This window comes from Oncorhynchus nerka, linkage group LG18 (assembly GCF_034236695.1).
Source record: "Oncorhynchus nerka isolate Pitt River linkage group LG18, Oner_Uvic_2.0, whole genome shotgun sequence".
Lineage (NCBI taxonomy): Eukaryota > Metazoa > Chordata > Actinopteri > Salmoniformes > Salmonidae > Oncorhynchus > Oncorhynchus nerka.
This window is the reverse complement of record NC_088413.1, coordinates 58,192,125-58,206,188: the sequence shown is the minus strand read 5'-3', so window position 1 is coordinate 58,206,188 and position 14,064 is coordinate 58,192,125. Positions and strand designations below refer to the sequence as shown.

The following is a 14,064-nucleotide window of genomic DNA, read 5'->3' as shown; positions in this document are numbered from 1 at the left end:
AGCTTCTGAGATGAGAGAGGAAAAGCTCTGTGCCACACACCCAAAGGAATTCACCTTTCACTAAGAAGCGTGCTCCAAGCAGTTGCCTGTGGTGACAGGGGAAAATATCAGCCGTTTTATATCTCTCAATGGTCAAATGGCAGTGATTTATCCCACACAAAAACTTATCAGAATAATAGGTTTTATCTTCCCCATATTAAAGTCTCTGTAAATGAATTACTGATAGCGCACTAAGCGTAGATTTTAGGGATGCTGATGCACATTAGTCCTAAACAGCACTAAGGGCGATGTTATTCAATGGTATTGGAGACTCAGCTTTCCTTCTCTACCATGCTCTGGCGACAGGCAGCCTCACTCAATGAGTTGCCCCCATTCAACCTACAATCCCCACATGAAGCTTACAGGACCAATGAGGTCTCCAGTATGCACACAGGCTTGTACCAGGGCTAGTTTGTATGCAGAAGCACTTCTCCAAACAGTGGGTCATCAGGGAGGTGAGCACCTGCATGCATTAACCCTGTCTCTGCAGCTCTGACCGGGGCACAGTCTTTCCTATTAACAATGGGACATAGTGCTGCCAGGCAAATTCATGGTCATTGTGAACAAATCTGATCAGCAAAGAAACTCATTCCCCACACAACCTTGATTCAGAACCAACAGGCTTGACCATTAAAATGCCTTTTGACAAAATTGGGGATTTTGAAAAGGAAGTGTAAAATATAATTTTTGATGCAAAAATGTTTAGTATGGCACATACATTGCAAATCAGAACATTTGAGGACAATAGTTTGAGAACAATACCAGTTTATGAAAATGTTTCTTAAATGATTGCAAATTGACCAATGATGGCAGATTAACCTTCTCTCTTGGACCCTGTGTGAGAACCTAGCACTCATTGCTGAATATCCAAACGTGCTTGGACAACGAGCCGCTGTCAATTGTAGGCTACATTTTCTCATGGCCAGCATAAGAAACCACACCATATAAAAAAAACACTATAAAAGCCTGGTCAACTCTCAGCAGGTCCCCCTTGGTTTTTTCCTTGACAGGAAGCGCAGTGCCTTCTGCTGAACTTGTGACTCTGTCCCCTTCCCTAGACCACAGGAGACAGAGGAGAAAAGGCAGCCTGTTCCCTGTAGCACAAGATGTGGGGCACTAGTGGCCATGGATTCAACTTGAATTGCACTCACAGCACTTCAAAGACATTTGACACAGAACAGCTCAGGCATGTCCGGTGGGAGGTCAGTGCTACACACTCTCCCACTGTTCCTCAACCTCAGGTTAAAAAGAAAAACAAGCCACACATTTACATCAAGATGACAGAATGTTTGTTTTACTTTATTTCCCTGCAAAAGTAAATGATTCAGAGAAATCTATAAGTAGTTCTTCAGTAAGGACACACCAGTTTCCTGTAAAGGATGAAAATAAGAGCTTGGCCTAAGTGGAAAACCACTGTATCCCCAAAATAGAGCCAGGGCACCCATGTGAAGAGCATTTGATGTATGAGCACAAATGACAAAGAGATACAACAGAGCTAATTTGGAATCAAATCTCAGTGAGTTTTACAAGTACATTCCCCCACTCATTGTTATTGGAACATAAAGAACCAAACTTTCTTTTTGATGTTTACTCAACCGTTATGACCACCATAAAAAAGAAATTGATTAACATGTTTTAATAGGAAGAGACAATTTATGCTTGATCTGAAAATGTGGTAGGAGGCACCGTGTGGATGATGTGACGCAATTGCAGAGCCGACTGAGGAATGCAGAGGCCAAAATGAGCTCTGTACTGCGTCGCCGTAGCCTCAACTTTTGTAGCAATGGAGAGCTCCATATAGTTCCGCATTTACATGATTGGTTGACGGTAGGTGAGGGCGGGAGGTCCTGTATAAACACAAGCTCACTTCCTTGACAACAGCTCTGCGCTGCTCCACGAAGCGCAAGAAGTATGAATGCCCTGACTTCTGAAGAGGCCGTACCGCTGTAAATGTTGCACGGCCAATGCAGACATCGGATTGACCAAGTAGCGCCTATATATGAACTTCATGGCCTGTGAAACGACATGCTGAAACCCAGAGCACACATTTGGCGAGCTTAGGCACTTTTTTTGTTTATGGTTTCTGTGATGTGCTGTTCAAACTGATTTTACTGTGTTGCGCTCCACAATTAACATCTCAAATGGTAGCGTAGGCCTACACCGTGAACATAACACAGTGACTCGTTTTGGGATGATCAATTTGTTTTTATGCTGGACATTTGTTCATAAAACAAATTCTAGTTCCCATGAAATTAAACAAATAACTTAGATTTGATAAGACACTAGATTTATCCTATAATATTATGTCCGTTTCACAAAACCACTTCTAACAAACACTATTTATAATAATAACAAATTATAGCAAATAAAGACATCAGGGTATTTCAAGAATATACTTCAATGACCATAAAATGGCAACCTTCCCAGGGATGCACTAAAAAGTACCTGGACCTGTATCTTTGGGTGACATTTCTTAGGCAAACAATTTTACATTTCTAACTTTGGAGTACTATTCTATATATATATATTCTGTAGCTTTCTTTGGGTTCAGGAAAAACCAGGAACCACCATTTATGCATGATGACAAACATAACTAACAATAACTTATCATAACATTGTAGGAAGGGCAAAGACACCAGAGAAACAAGTTTCAAAGGAATCTACAAAGAGCTTGGCTATATGATCACAGAATACAACAGTTAGAAACTGCAGACAGAGAGAGTGACACCCACAAGGCACCTTAAGCTACAATCCAAATGATTTCATTGGAAGAAAAAAAGAAAATAAAAATGAGACTAGAAAATCCAGTCAGCACATAATGAGTCAACATCATTAGCTCAGTGGTCTGTGGAGCACAGTTTGTCAGATCTGGGTATTTAAATTACTTTCAAATGCACTTTGAAGTAGGTATTTAGATGTTTTTGTTATGAAAATACAAGCAGTTGAATATTAGAATGTATTTTGGGAAATACATTTGTAAAGTATTTGAAAATAGTCAAATACAGACAATTGTATTTTCAAATACAAATATTTTAATACCATGCATTTGAACCTGGTCCTAGGGGTGTTATTTTAATACCATGCATTTGAACCTGGTCCTAGGGGTGTTATTTTAATTTGAAATTTTTAATTGTTTAAAATAAAAAGCAATTTATAGGAACTTATTTGAAAATACTTTAAATGGAAGCGGACTTTGGCCACTATTTTTTAAATACTCAAATTACACCGAAAATAAGTATTTTGCACAATACTTATTTAAACCCTGCTTGTTTATTGGCTGAGGGAACTATTCATAGCTTCCTATTCATAGCTTCCTATGGCTTCTCACACAAATGATGGGAGTAAGATAATAGCTGGTTATGGGTGGCATTTGATAGAACTATGGCCATACGCTACTCTGTGTGTGTTTGTTAATTTAAGTCTGTCTACATCTTTTCCCTGGTTTTTAGTTCAGTCCATGCAGCATATTTCAGGCCATGCTGGATTGCTAGACGAAAGAGCGATTTTCTTCAAGGCACAGCAAGAGAGCACGATTACTAACCACAATCAGTTTACATTCAGTTTGGCAAGGAAACCTCGCCTTCGAGCAGAAAAACACTTGCAATACAACACTAGCAAAGGTTACTGTATGACTGTCAGCTGAGTCTTATGCAGCATTAGAGAAAGCCGTTTAGTTTGTTATACTCCATGTCCACCCTCAATGTACAGACAAATCCTCTCTTATACAGCATTCTCAACATTCAGTGGAGAGGACTGGTTTGGACTACTGAAACCACGATGCAATAGAGAACGATTAGTATTTTTTCTAGACTACTTTTTGCTGCCGGACATTTATGCAAAACATAAAACCAAAGTAAATTGGAGATCATGTTTTGACTACCTGGACTTGTCCAACAAGAAGACACCTTTTTCACAGTCATATTTATAAACAAAGGGATGGCACCATAAATACATGGTTATTAAACAATAAGCAGCCTTCCCCTCGCCCTTCAGCACAATATCACATACAACGGGCAACTACAGAAAAGCAAAAATAACAACCTTGACACAAAAAAAAATACAATAGCATCAGGTCCCATTGGGTTCCTAGTGCCTTCTCCTCCATAGGGAGTGTTAGAGCTCTGAGATCCACTCTGCCCTCCATCCGTCTGTCCTGTTCTCTCACTGCAGATGGCTTGATTACAACCCGCAACCCTCTGCCTCACAGAGCTCTACCACACCAGAGCCAAGACCACTCTGTCTAGTAGGATAGTTGGTGAAATTCACCCCTACTCCTGTCCCAGTGTCCTTCCTCGCTAGTTAATTCATTCCATGCAACTTAGAGGGAAGAAAGGGAGACAATTATGAAGCAGTAAGTCAGAAAATGACAGCACTTTTGTTTGAAGTATCCTCTGTATGGTTCATTTATGATGACAGCTTTGAGAGATGTTGTGGTGTGGTCACTTTGACTTCTGTACACTGAGGGAGAGAAGGCCACTTGCATCCTTTCTCCACATCCCCGCCACAGGGCTGAGGAAGAAATGATTTCAGCCTTGGGTTCCAAAGAACCTTCAAAGACACAATCCAAATGGTCTCACAAACATGGGTCCAGTCAGAGGGGCTGAGGCAGTTGGATGTGATTCTGAGGTTAAAAGGTAAATATGCAGCATTGTGGCATCTTTTGCTCCCTTATATCACAGGTGTAGGTCACTGGTTACCCACTGGGCTGTCCATGGCGTAGTAAGGGTCTGGGGGCTCTTGGAGCTCTGTCTCAACGGTTTCAACCTGGTCCTCCTCCTCCTCTCGGTCCTGGGAGCTGGCCATGGTCCCGTAGCTCTGGTGAGCTGGGGAGGGCATCGGGGTCAGGCCTAGCTCCGGCTCCAGCAACACAGATGCCAGAAACAGCTGAGGAGAGGGACACAGGAGACAAGTTACTAATGACTACAACTGAGATATTACCCATACAGATCTTCTTGTTATGAGAATATTGTACAACTCTGAGGAATTGAGAGAGTGGTGTGATTGAAGGGAGGCAGGTACATTAGATGGGGTGGTGGAGGGGGTGGAGCTTCTCTCTGCATTAGTGAAGGCCCCTTCTGCTGGCTGGTCAGCAGACACCTGGTCTGACATCTGAAACACATTGGCACAGAAGTCATTTAGCCCTTGAGGGCCTGTGCTCTACACCCACCAGAAGTCCGGGAGGGGTCAAGAAAAATCTCTGATTGGGATTCAATCTCACCAGCACAGTCACAGCAGATGCTTAAACACCACTTCACATAAAGACATTGCATATGGTTGAAGCACTTAGGCCTAATCAATGACGTTAGAGTTTATCGTAAAAAACTGTTAAGGCTCTGCTAGCCTAGAGGCGTCACTACAGACCCTGGTTCGATTCCTGGCTGTATCACAACCGGCCGTGATTGGGAGTCCCATAGGGCGGCGCACAATTGGGCCAGCGTCGTCCAGGTTTGGCCATCATTGTAAATAAGAATTTGTTCTTAACTGACTTGCCTAGTTAAATAAAGGTAAAATAAAATGTAAATTAAAAACTCCACTATGTCCAATTGTTAATACGGTAGCTGACCTGGTAGCTTGATGACTTGTCAGGCTGTTTCCTAAGGCATAGGCCAAGGAGGGAGAAGGCAAGGCAGGAGAGCAGGGACACAAAGGTGAAGAGGGTGATGGGATGCACTGGGCCTGGAGCACAAAGGAAAGAGAAGAACCACAATCAAGACCTCACCACCATATGACCACTCTAGCTGCCACTAAGCTATATCTGATTAACAGTGGCTAGCCCACATGTATTGGTCTGTTTGATAGACTACGGTAACAGGAAGTACGCACCCAGTCTGAGCACGGAGAAGAACAGGAGCCAGAACATGCAGAGGATGGGCGCCACGATGACCTGGCTGATGGCTGCAGTGTGGATGCGCTGGTTGAGCTTGGTGGGCACGTAGGCATAATAGATGTTGTAGCGGTCCACCATGTGTTTCAGGATCAGGTAGAGCAGCCCTGAGAGACAGACATTACAGAGCTGACTGATGAGGACATATGCAGCCAATCAACTATTATAATATTGTTAACTTCCGTCTAAAGCATAGTTGTGGTCAATTCAACTCCCATTCCTGTCAGTTGACTTCGGAATTTAGTTGGAACTGACCAACTCTGGGCTACATAGTGAATCACAGGTTAAAGACAGCATGCAGTTGAGCCCAGGACTGATACAATGTGGAAGGCATGCGTCAAGGCCTGGAGAGTAGTAGTAAATAAAGGATTGTTGCAGCTCTGGGCAGAGACAGGAGTAAAGTGGGCGTCTGGCTCCCAGCTCGCTGTGTCTGAGTGTCTGGGACTACAGCACATTCACTTCACACAGTCTGCACCAGGCTGGCAGCAGAGGTGACCAACATTACAGTAGCAGGAGAGAGGCTTCCACTCCACACCGAGCGGACACACACACAGCGAGGAGGGGGCGCGTACAAACACACTCACCAAAGGGCATGATGATGGGACAGGTGATACTGTAGGTCATGCTAACAGCATAGATGCACATGGTCCAGGCATACTGCAGACCAAACTGGAACTCATAGGCCTGGCTCTGGAGAGACAGACAAAACACACTTGAAAAGAAAAGTTACATCAATAATTCACACAAATACTACAGTCAAATACTGCTCCTCCCACCCGTTTGACGTGGATGCGCTCGGCCCCGGGCTTGGCCAAGCAGAGACGCAGCGCATACACCATCAGAGCTGGGATACGCAGCAGCTCCATGGCCGTGCCGATCAGGCTGGACGTGATCACGTAGTTCACGAAGAACGCTCCGTTATCAGGCAGGAACACACACCTGCACACAGAGGAGAGGAAGCAAAGCCTAGGTGCATGTTCGCTGTATATGGCAGTTGTTTCAATGCCCGCTAAGCATATGGTACCATGGCATTAGAGGGCAGAACAATTAAACATACTCAAATTTGATATTCTTGTCTTCCAGGAAATTGACATCAAACAGCCACCTGAAGAACAGGTCCAGACTGGAGATGAAAGAACCACAGGTACATTAGAGTAGAAGCACAGGGTCTTGGATCAAGTGTAATCTCTGTAACGATCATATCAGGAAACTATAAATGAGCTGTTAGGTCAGCATGTATGTTTCTATATTCATACCTGGAGAGACCCAGCGAGGGCAGGATGATCACCATGAACACCAACAGTACAAAGCACTTGTGCATCGTGATCTGGTTCTCACTGGATCTGAGGACCCCACAACATAGACCCCATTACAACAGAGGACATGCAGTTACAAAACACGTTTGGAACATGCAGTATATGTTAGAATTGCACTCCCTCACACCATTTCAAATGTAAAGGACTTCATAGTGGGCTCATTACCACGAGCAGAGCTTTTCACACCAATAACTGTAAACATTTGATTTGCATTCAGTCGTTCACACACCACGCCTTCACAACACATGGGTGGGCGGTGGGGGCGGTTATGTAAAGAGACGGTGCTCATAGGTGCCGTGTGAGGTTGTCTCCTCCGGATGCAGAGCTATTCTGCTCCTCAGTGCATAGTGACCATTGTGCATATCATTATCTCTACAGAGATCACTATGACAACCTGACTAGAGAAGTAGCACAGGCAGACAGAGCACACAGAGAGAGGAGAGAGAGAGAACTGTTGAAGAAGGTGTTCAGGGACAGAACTAGGCCATAGGTTGAGTGTCAGACAGTGTCTGCTGGGGCCTGCAGCAGTTCAGTACTCTACCTGGTCCAGTGAGACTCGAAGAAGGCAGAGTAGTAGACTATGAAGGGTAACAGGACAGAGAATGCCCAGAGCAGGAGGGTAGGGAAGAACTGAGTGATGATCGGGCTCTATGGGGAGAAACAAAAACATTATGAGTTCATTTTGATATAGTTCATTCTGGAGTTTATTTGCTTTGGTACAGCACCACAAACACTGTAATTCTGAAATGAATTCTGACCCTCAGGCTGTCAACAGGCCGGGTGACGTTGAGTTTGTCCATGGTGTTGACGATGATGGCGGGCGTGGTGAGGAAGAAGAGGAGGAGGAAGAGGAGGATATTGAGCAGGACAAAGCGCAGCCACCAGCGGGAGCCACACAGCGACAGGTTCTCCCTGGAGACAGAAGTAAACAAGAAGTCAGATACTCATCTATCCAAAAGCCTTCACGTCATATCGCCACTAATCTGTACTACTGTGTAAACCCACAAAGTATGAATACAACAAAAGCAACCCCTAAAGTGAGAGGGAGTATGCTCCAGCGCACTGACTACTCTGGAGTGGATAACAGGTTGGACACATCACACTCCTTTTTAAAGAAGGGAAACAGTCGGTTACCCAGAGCGACATGCAGAGGCAATGTGTCACAGCCGGCCGTGACCGGGAGCCCCACAATTGTCTAGACTACCTGCACCAGGAAGCAGTACTACTCCCGCCACACACACAGCCAATGAGGCATGAAGCACAAACAGCGAGCGCCGCGTGGCGGGGATACCTCACCGGCTAATCCCACCATACACATATAACACACACATTATGTGAACTCAGAGGGGCTGATGGTTATCATCTAAACCCTTCATTTTATAACTGATCTCAAATACACTAAACTACCAACAAACAATTAAATTTTTTTTTATTTTATTTTTTTTAAAACACACCATCTAAGATAACCCACACAAATATAATTCTAAAATCCATCTAATTAAGATGGTTAAATGGTTGAGTGGAACGGCCACATGGCAGTGACTAGAGACGGCACTCTTGTAATAGAAAGTAACAGATTAACGACCTCTGCAAACAGCTTTAAAAGTCTGTGGCAGGGCACAGCTCGTTAATATGCGTTAGGTTGAATTCCGGCCTAAGTACAGTTAGATAACCAAATGGGAGGGGATTTCAAGCCATGATCTGCTTTCAGATCGCCTCCTCACTCACCAGATGATGTCGCTTGGAGCTGGGGCATAGCCTACACCCCACCTGTGAGACTGAACTACCGTGGTGATGCTAGACTGCTTGGGTCTCCGACGGCAACCAACCCAGCTGTAGTCCTTGACAATACTGTAGGGAGAAACACAACACACAAAGTCATCACACAAAACAGGCAGAGACACACTCATGAGCACATTCAATCAAACCCTGTAACATGTTGGCGTGCCATGCATGCACTGCGGGAGACAGCAGAACAGTGAGTTAACATGTCAGAGGTCATAGTTCACTCACACAGCAGTCATCCTCTCATCCCGAAAAGTCACGAAGGCGATGCCCAGCCTCTTGAGCGAGATGCGGTGCTTCTCTGCATTAAACTCATCGGTCAGTTTCTCCTCTAGCTCACTGTAATACTGCTCTGCATCCACCTGCAAAGAGTTGAAAATATAGATTAGCAACATACCAGTATTATTCACCAAGTCTAGTCATGCCCCTTATTGAATTTCTATTCACAGACTAAACTGCACATTGCCGCTCAAATCAAATGTAGTTTTTTAGTGCCATCCAGTGGCAAAACGCAATCAATGCACCATAATTACTATGACCAAGGTTCACAAACGTTTCTGTTAAAAAGTACCTGCTCAAAGCCGCACACATCACAGCAGAAGATGGTAGCACAGGGGTGGGTCTTAATCATGATCTTCCCCTCCTTCTGGGACATAGTGGCGAAATACAGCCTTCCCTTCATCGCCTTCCGTCTGAAACAAAACAACTAAAATCTGCACAGAGGAAAAAAACAACAAAACAGTGATTGTATTGGATTACTGACTAACTTCTCTATATTGTCATAGTTACTGTACCGCTCAGAGTCCAGCATCATCAGTTTGTGTACATTGAAGCAGAAGCGGACGTCAGTGACAGTACAGCTGGGGTAAGCCTCACTAGAGTGGAGGGAAGAGGGACCAGGTTTATTACTATCAGCATTATTTTGAGTGCGTAAAGTAGTGAGAAGTAAACATAAGATTACTGGAAGTGTTTTGTGATGAGGCCTGGGTCGGAGATCTCTCTGGGGATGCAGGTGATCATGAGAGTCCTGGCCACCTGACAAAAAAACAACAATAAGTTTGCCAATAATAAAAGTAAGATGGTAACCATGCATTACACACATCAAACGGTGTCTCTTTCAGTTTTCAGAGACAGTAACCTGACTATGTTACCTAGTAGTCATTACACATTTGGCCAGTGGTGGAAAAAGTACCCAATTGTCATAAAGATACCTTAATAGAAAATGACTCAAGTAAACGTGAACGTCACCCAGTAAAATACTACTTGAGTAAAAGTCTAAAAGATATGTGGTTTTAAATATACTTAAGTATCAGAAGTAAAAGTATAAATCAAATTCAAATTCCTTATGTTAAGCAAACCAGATGGCACCATTTTTTGATTTGTTTTAGTTACAGACTCCAATACTAAGACATCATTTACAAACAAAGCATATGTTTTTATTGAGTCCACCAGATCAGAGGCAGTAGTTGACCAGGGATGTTCTCTGGATAAGTGAGTGAATTGGACCATTTTCCTGTCCTGCTAAGCATTTAAAATGTAATGAGTACTTTTAGGTGTCAGGGAAAACATATGGAGTAAAAAGTACATTATTTTCTTTAGGAATTGTTGTCAAAAATATAAATAGTAAAGTATAGATACCCCCCCAAAAATACTTTAAATTACTACTTAAGTACTTTACACCAGTGCATTTGGCCAGGTTTGAGGAGCCCTCACACACCTTCTCATCCTCTCTGTACTCCAGGCGTGAGGAGTGGTGGGCCATACACAGCACTGTGATGATGAAGTAGAGCAGAGCAAAGATACTGTGGAGCCACAGGAAGCTGTCCCTAAGAGAAGATAAAGAAAAGGCATTTCACATGACTATTGAATAACCATGATGGTCAAGATATTCATGAACATTTCTTGAAGTTGGCAAAAAGAGAAGACCCAGGCCTTTGACCTACTTTGCAGGAAGATTAGCCACAGTCGTTCTTCCAAAATTCTCAGGATTATCCCCTACAGAAAAGAAAACATGACACTTATTTGTTTAACAGTCATTTTTTTGTAAGAAAGAGACGTCAAACTTTAAATAGACTTTAAGAGGAATACCCTCGTCTTTACATGGTTAAGATGGCAAATGGATCAAACAGAGGATTGTCTCATCCAATTTAGTAAAAACTCAGTGAAAAGTTTAAGACAAAATTGCGAGATTAGTCACGTCTCCACCCTCTATTTTAGTTTCACGCCATTTATTTACTGTTTCTATGGTGACCGATATAAGGGTGTTGGTTAATTTAATGACAGGGTGACACAATGGTCCATATAGATGACAGCCAACAGTAATAAAGTGGCTATGGAGAACCCTGGTCCCCCCAGACCTCAAACGTGTTTGCTTTACATTCTATATGGGAGCTTGCGCAACATTTAACTGCCAACTGTCATCTACTCTACTATCCATTACAGCTAACAACCTCTGACACCAAAGTGTATGTCGGGAGGAAATTAAAGTTTTCATATTCATACTTTGCTTGGGGAAGGCCTAAGTTAAATACCACTAATGTAACTCAATTGAGCAGTAAGTCAAATTGCAGACAATGTCTGTCTGTGTTTGTATCTGTGGTGTGTGTGTGTGTGTGTGCGCGTATTTGACTGTGTGGCCTACGTTTCGGATGTCCCTGGACAGACTTTGTCAGTTTGTGTTTATAACTGTGGTGTGTGTGTGTGCAAGCCCACCCACGTGTGTGTGTGTGTGTACGCGTGCATCTGTGTGTTTGCATATGCATGTGTGGCCTGGTCTCTCCTTGCGAGCTGCCCCTCTACCTCCCCTGCCGTTAGGATATCCCTGGGCCTCCCAACACGGGCCAAGGCCTCCCTCTAAATTACCTAGGAGGTTCCCGGAAAAGTTGACAGGCAGGATGATGGCCAAAGACAGCAGGCAGACCACGGTCATGAGCAGGATGATGTGGCGCTGGAAGGACAGGTAGGTGGTAGCGTCGATGCCACATTTACTCCTGATCTCATCATCCCTGGAGAGACAACACAGAGAGAGAGGATCTTCCCAGGGTGGCAGAATCAGCAGGCTGGGATGTAAATGACAACTTGTTCTCAACTGGCCTACCTGGTTAAATAAAGGTGAAATTAAAAATACATTGAAAAAAACACTTTGAAAAAAGGGTTCCAAAACGGTTCTTCGGTTGTCCCCATAACATAACCCTTTTAGGTTATACCTGGGACCCAAAAAGGTTCTTCAAAAGGTTATCCTACAGAGACAGCCGAAGAACCCTTTTAGGTTCTAGATAGCACCTTTTTTCCCTTAAGAGTGTGGGATTGTGGAGGGAAGTGTAGAATCGTCTTCTGTGCCAAGACAGATTCAGAGGTACTCCACGGTAGTGATATTGTGGGGCCTGCTCCTCAAGCCTCAGTGTAACTACGCCACTCCACTCCTGCCAAACCTGTGGTGGCTAAGGGGAGCCCAAGTGGAGGGTCCGAAAACCCACTTGTCTCTGAAAAAACAGGAGGTGCCTGCTGGTCCCACAGCAGGGAGGCAGGCCAGGCTCTAAAGGCAGGTCATAAAGGGAGGCAGGCCATAAAGCTCTATCAGGGTGGGTTAGCACTTTTCCAGGGATCCCAGGGTGAGGTATACAGTCAGCTACTAACACAAGGACTAAAAACAGCACCCAGATGCACCCAAACTCCACCATAATACTTTGGAAACCATGGACACAGAGGAAGTCACTGTTTTACGGGCCTAAATTTGTTGAGTGAAAGTGAGTCAGACTCAACCAAGTGCAGATACTCTGGTAAATCATGGCACAAATGATCCCATGAGCACACACTCGTTTGTTTTCACTGCTTAATGAGATTTAACACGAGTTCGCGTTTTGGGATGACAACATTGAAGAGAAGAGCAATAAAAGAGGATAGAAGCGAGGATGGGGTTGAGAGTTCAAGGGTCAAGAGTTTTACACTTACTTCATATGATAGATTGTTGTAAGCCAAGAGCAGAAGCCCTAGAGATGGAGCAAAGACATAAAACATTCAGTGGATCGCTTATTAAATACAAATCGCTGACAGACTATGTGGTAGGCATTGCACAGCACGCCTGGCTCGCCGCGCATCTGTCATTTGCATAACATTAAGGTCTACGAGCTGAGAGGATAATGGGGCTTTAATAGGTCTAGTCTGAGGCATAAACGACTTTACTGCTGTCAAACTCTTGGAGAAGACCTCATGTCTGAGTCAGTCCTACGCCATCATAAACATGGTGTGTCACGTCGATGGTGGTGGTGACCCTAACCAGTCACGCAGGTGTCTATGAAGTCATTGTCTGAACTGTCCGCCTTTTCATATTTTGTTTGTGCAGTTGGACGTTTTATCAACTCAATTAAGGACAAGTGCTTTGGTCAAGTGTCAGAAAAAGGTGTGCCCCACTTTTATTCACACTCAAAAAGGTCACCCTTCATAAGCTATACCCCTAGACCGATCCTACGGTCTGGAGTTGGAGCCATAATAACAGTTGGACTCACCAAGTCCTTGGTCTCGGAGTCTGAAGGGCTGGACTCTGACGGGGACTTCTCCTTCTCACTCTGCTCTCCGTAGAACAAGGACGTGAGGCTGAGAAACAGAAGAAATACCAGGATTATCATATTGATGGACAATGTGTTCCTTCCTACAGAATAGGAGGGAAGGAAGCTTATCATGTAGATTGCCATCCCATGAGGGAAGATACTGTACTGCATGAGCAACAAGTCAGCGCAATATGAGACTACAGCCATTAAACACATTCTTGGAAGGATGATTTCTAGACAGTCACATGGACAGCGTTGAGTGACTGTGGGAAGTTAATATCCTTTCCTTCCCACAGACAGGTGGGCACAGAGCTTGCAGACAGCATGAGTGCTAATAGTGTTGGCTGGGTCTAATAGCTTTACCATGCAGGCCCCTGTACTCCTCTTAGAACTCAAGTCAAACTGAAACAGAGGGTTCTCCAGCGCAGCTGAGATATCAATGATATGAGGGAAAATAAAGGAGCTAGACAGGGTTCCTGGAATCCAATGAAGC

The 14,064-nt window shown here is 44.0% G+C and overlaps 1 protein-coding gene across 2 annotated transcripts in view; it reads right to left on the bottom strand.

Moving 5' to 3' along the window:
• Positions 1-1,311: 1,311 nt before the first annotated feature.
• The window catches only part of LOC115146207 (calcium permeable stress-gated cation channel 1), a 34,153-nt gene continuing 21,400 nt past the window's right edge, over positions 1,312-14,064 (bottom strand). Inside the window, exons 5-25 of one of the 2 annotated variants that reach the window (XR_010459767.1) lie at positions 13,530-13,617; positions 12,976-13,013; positions 11,887-12,029; positions 10,968-11,019; positions 10,742-10,850; positions 9,986-10,059; positions 9,819-9,899; positions 9,596-9,716; positions 9,253-9,386; positions 8,968-9,090; positions 7,998-8,151; positions 7,781-7,887; positions 7,180-7,266; positions 6,981-7,046; positions 6,700-6,862; positions 6,508-6,613; positions 5,863-6,030; positions 5,603-5,715; positions 5,059-5,148; positions 3,132-4,923; positions 1,312-3,091 (exon numbers count right to left, since the gene is read on the bottom strand). Coding sequence is in view for 1 of the 2 variants with exons in the window: in XM_029688138.2 (XP_029543998.2) it covers positions 4,726-4,923; positions 5,059-5,148; positions 5,603-5,715; positions 5,863-6,030; positions 6,508-6,613; positions 6,700-6,862; positions 6,981-7,046; positions 7,180-7,266; positions 7,781-7,887; positions 7,998-8,151; positions 8,968-9,090; positions 9,253-9,386; positions 9,596-9,716; positions 9,819-9,899; positions 9,986-10,059; positions 10,742-10,850; positions 10,968-11,019; positions 11,887-12,029; positions 12,976-13,013; positions 13,530-13,617 (2,215 nt within the window). In the remaining variant the exon portion in view is untranslated. Of the gene's footprint in view, positions 4,924-5,058; positions 5,149-5,602; positions 5,716-5,862; positions 6,031-6,507; positions 6,614-6,699; positions 6,863-6,980; positions 7,047-7,179; positions 7,267-7,780; positions 7,888-7,997; positions 8,152-8,967; positions 9,091-9,252; positions 9,387-9,595; positions 9,717-9,818; positions 9,900-9,985; positions 10,060-10,741; positions 10,851-10,967; positions 11,020-11,886; positions 12,030-12,975; positions 13,014-13,529; positions 13,618-14,064 lie in introns of both variants that reach the window. The other variant, XM_029688138.2, reaches the window with a different exon arrangement.